The sequence below is a fragment of the Zerene cesonia genome, chromosome 6, assembly GCF_012273895.1.
Source record: "Zerene cesonia ecotype Mississippi chromosome 6, Zerene_cesonia_1.1, whole genome shotgun sequence".
Taxonomy (NCBI): domain Eukaryota; kingdom Metazoa; phylum Arthropoda; class Insecta; order Lepidoptera; family Pieridae; genus Zerene; species Zerene cesonia.
In genome coordinates, this window is record NC_052107.1 from 6,409,717 (window position 1) to 6,412,771 (window position 3,055).

The 3,055-nt window shown below is 36.2% G+C and overlaps 1 protein-coding gene across 1 annotated transcript in view; it reads left to right on the forward strand.

Moving 5' to 3' along the window:
* Nucleotides 1-3,055, forward strand: part of LOC119840622 (zinc finger SWIM domain-containing protein 8-like) — a 67,071-nt gene that overhangs the window by 63,770 nt on the left and 246 nt on the right. The window contains exons 7-12 of the mRNA XM_038367309.1: nt 172-279; nt 587-844; nt 1,180-1,329; nt 1,691-1,775; nt 2,142-2,350; nt 2,724-2,918. Of these exons, the coding sequence (XP_038223237.1) occupies nt 172-279; nt 587-844; nt 1,180-1,329; nt 1,691-1,775; nt 2,142-2,350; nt 2,724-2,918 (1,005 nt within the window). The remainder of the gene's footprint in view (nt 1-171; nt 280-586; nt 845-1,179; nt 1,330-1,690; nt 1,776-2,141; nt 2,351-2,723; nt 2,919-3,055) is intronic.

Consider the following 3,055-nt stretch of genomic DNA (forward strand, 5'->3'; position numbering starts at 1 on the left):
TACAAACTTTCGCATTTATAAAATTTATGATATGATATGATTATGATTATGATATATGATGATATGATTTATGATTATGATGACTGATTGACGAATTTATTATTTCATTACAATTTTTCATTGGAAAATATATTAGTATCTTCTTTTAATTAAATATTCGCATTTTATAAGGTGGTTGTCCTGTGGCGTCTCGCTGCTTTGAATCCTGGTTTGGCGCCGCACGAGAGAGATACACTACATGAACAGTTCACTCAATGGCATATGAAGGTTTTGGATAAGGTATGAATTAGTAACTACAAATATCATACATGCATAATACACACAAAGTATATAGTATATACATGCATAATATACAACAACAGTTCCTTGATGACATTTGAGCGAAACATATATCTTAATTTAATGTTATATAGAATCTAAACTAGATATTCTACTGTAAAATTCACTTAATGTTATTGAATCATATTGTGAATAATTAATATCCATTTATATGAAATAACAAAACCTTAAAGTAAACATGACATGTCTCACTTCATTTATAGCGGGGTATTATTGTATCTATTCTTATCGATACATTTTTTTCCAGGTTGCAAAGAATCGAAACAATCACATCAACTCGTCTCACCCCCGCCACGGGCGCACCCACTCGCACCCGCCATTTATCAACGGCATTAGCGAGAACGAAGTGTTCCCAGGTTTCAACCCAGCCATGGAGGCTTGTTTTCTTGAGTGGGATGACTACCAGATCGCCGGCGTTACTTATACAAAGGATTTGAATCCGTTGTACCATAGTCCGTTCACTATATTCAGACATTCTGATAAGCAAATCGATAGTGTACACCAGGTTAGTTTTGTTTTTTAATAAATTTTTAAAATATATTGATCTAAAAAATCTATTATAAATAAATTTACATGATTACATGAATGATTGCATGATTTTACGAAACTTCGAGATTTTTTATTTTCTTTATTTGGGACATAAACAGTAAACAAGAGACATAATCAATAAAATTCACAAATGAATAACCCACAACATAATATCCACATACATATATACCAAAATTTTTGAAATTTTGTCAGTTTCAAGTTACGTAGAACGGTTGCATATAAAAAAATTGAAGAGATAAACTAAAGCAAATAAAAATTTCTTTATCTGTAACTTCACTTGCATTTTTTCAGGTTAATTCATCAAAAGCTGTACTTAATAATGAGATGTCACTTAGTTATCGACTGACTAACCCAGATTCGTCGATGCAAGGTCATCGTACACTAGTCAATAGAACTAGTCGCATCAATGTAGATCTGGCAATAGCTGGACCCTCTAATGAGGTAAGTTTTTACATATAAAAAATATGTTATCAAGAAGGATATTTACATAGACTGCTATGAATGTTCATCATTGCTAATTTCACACATCCAATCTCTATTCTACAAGGTTTGGATGCATTTTTGATTGCTGTTTCTTTGATGAGGGCTCTAGTTAATTAGAAAATTAAAAAAAAAGTTAAATAAAAAAAATTATATGCCAATTTTTTTAGAATGTTATTTCAGATTTAAACAATGTAAGTACAACGTAAAAAGAATACTTACTAATAAAATAATACTTTAAACAACGAGATTCAATAAAATAAATATTATGTAATTTGTGTAAATAAGCTGAAGAAGTTGACATGGTTTTTAACTTATTTAGGCTTGTGGACCGGGAGATGGTGTTGGTGAGCCAGTTCGTGATGCAGGCCCGAGTGATGGAAACCATTCTAGCGTCTCTTCTGAAGGTGATGAAAATTAACTTTTATTATGGACTTATTTTATTATAATGTTAACAAATGTTTTTGAAAATGAATCAATATAAAAAACAAGCTTCAATGATAGAATATACAAAATTATTTATACAGAGTATACATAAGGAAATAAATTATTTAAGAACGTTGATGCTTAATATAAAGCGATAATAATAGATTCATGAATTTATTGCATTGTCACATACTGAATAGATTCAGAACTTCATTGCATTGTCATATATTGTAACTGCCCCTTGATGTGTACAATTTTTTCCATTTAAACTGGGGCGCAATAGATTTAAAGAGTCGATTATAGATAACTATACAAGCGAAGCTAATAAAAGCTAGTTAAAAACGCAGGTTTCTGCGAGAACGAGGAGGAGATGCAGGTGAGCGGCGCGGACGGCGGCGACACGGACTCGCAGGACTCCACCTCGCCGCAGGGCTCGTCGGACGACGCGCGCCAGCCGCGGGACGACTCCGTGTCGGACGACGAGTGCCACCTGTACTACTACGACGCGAACGCTGCCAGGCGGATCGCGGACGGAGGCGTGGCTCTGATGAACGGGGTGAGTGCGGCTCATGTTTGCTGGTATAGGGTTCAGGTTTGGGAGTGGATGTTGTAAACTATTGAGTTTATTTTTCTAGCCCCTATAAAAAAAACGGTAATAATTGTTATATGAATGTTGAAAGTATATATTTTCAACAATCTATGTATACATAATATATCTGTAATTAACATATTTCACTTGGCATAAGTACGATTATATTTTATGTCATCAAAACCTTCACTATTTATATACATTTGTATACAGTAAGATAAAAAAGTCATTTTTTACCGTTCGTCACTATTTTAATCATTCTGATACATGTAATAAATTATTTTATATTTTATTAGTCTTTTTTATGCTAATAGCGATTGTCAATTTAATCGACTTGCAGCAAGGGGGCTCGGGTCTAGGCGCGGGCGGCAGCGGCGCGAGCTGGGAGTGCGGCTGGGAGGTACAGTTCGCGCGCGCGGAGGGGCTGCACGCGCACGGGCACGCGCGGGATGCGTGCGCGCTCGGAGCCAGCCTCGCGAGGGACCTGCTTGCGAGACCGCCTGCGTTGTTAGGTAACGAATCAGTTATTTGTGCCGTAGGTTTTTTTTTTTTTTATCGCCTAGGCAGGCAAACGAGCAGGCGGGTCACCTGATGAAAGTGACGCCCGCCGCCCATAAGCACTTGCGATGTTAGGGGCATCGCGAGTGTGTTGCCGGCCTTTGAGAAAATCTT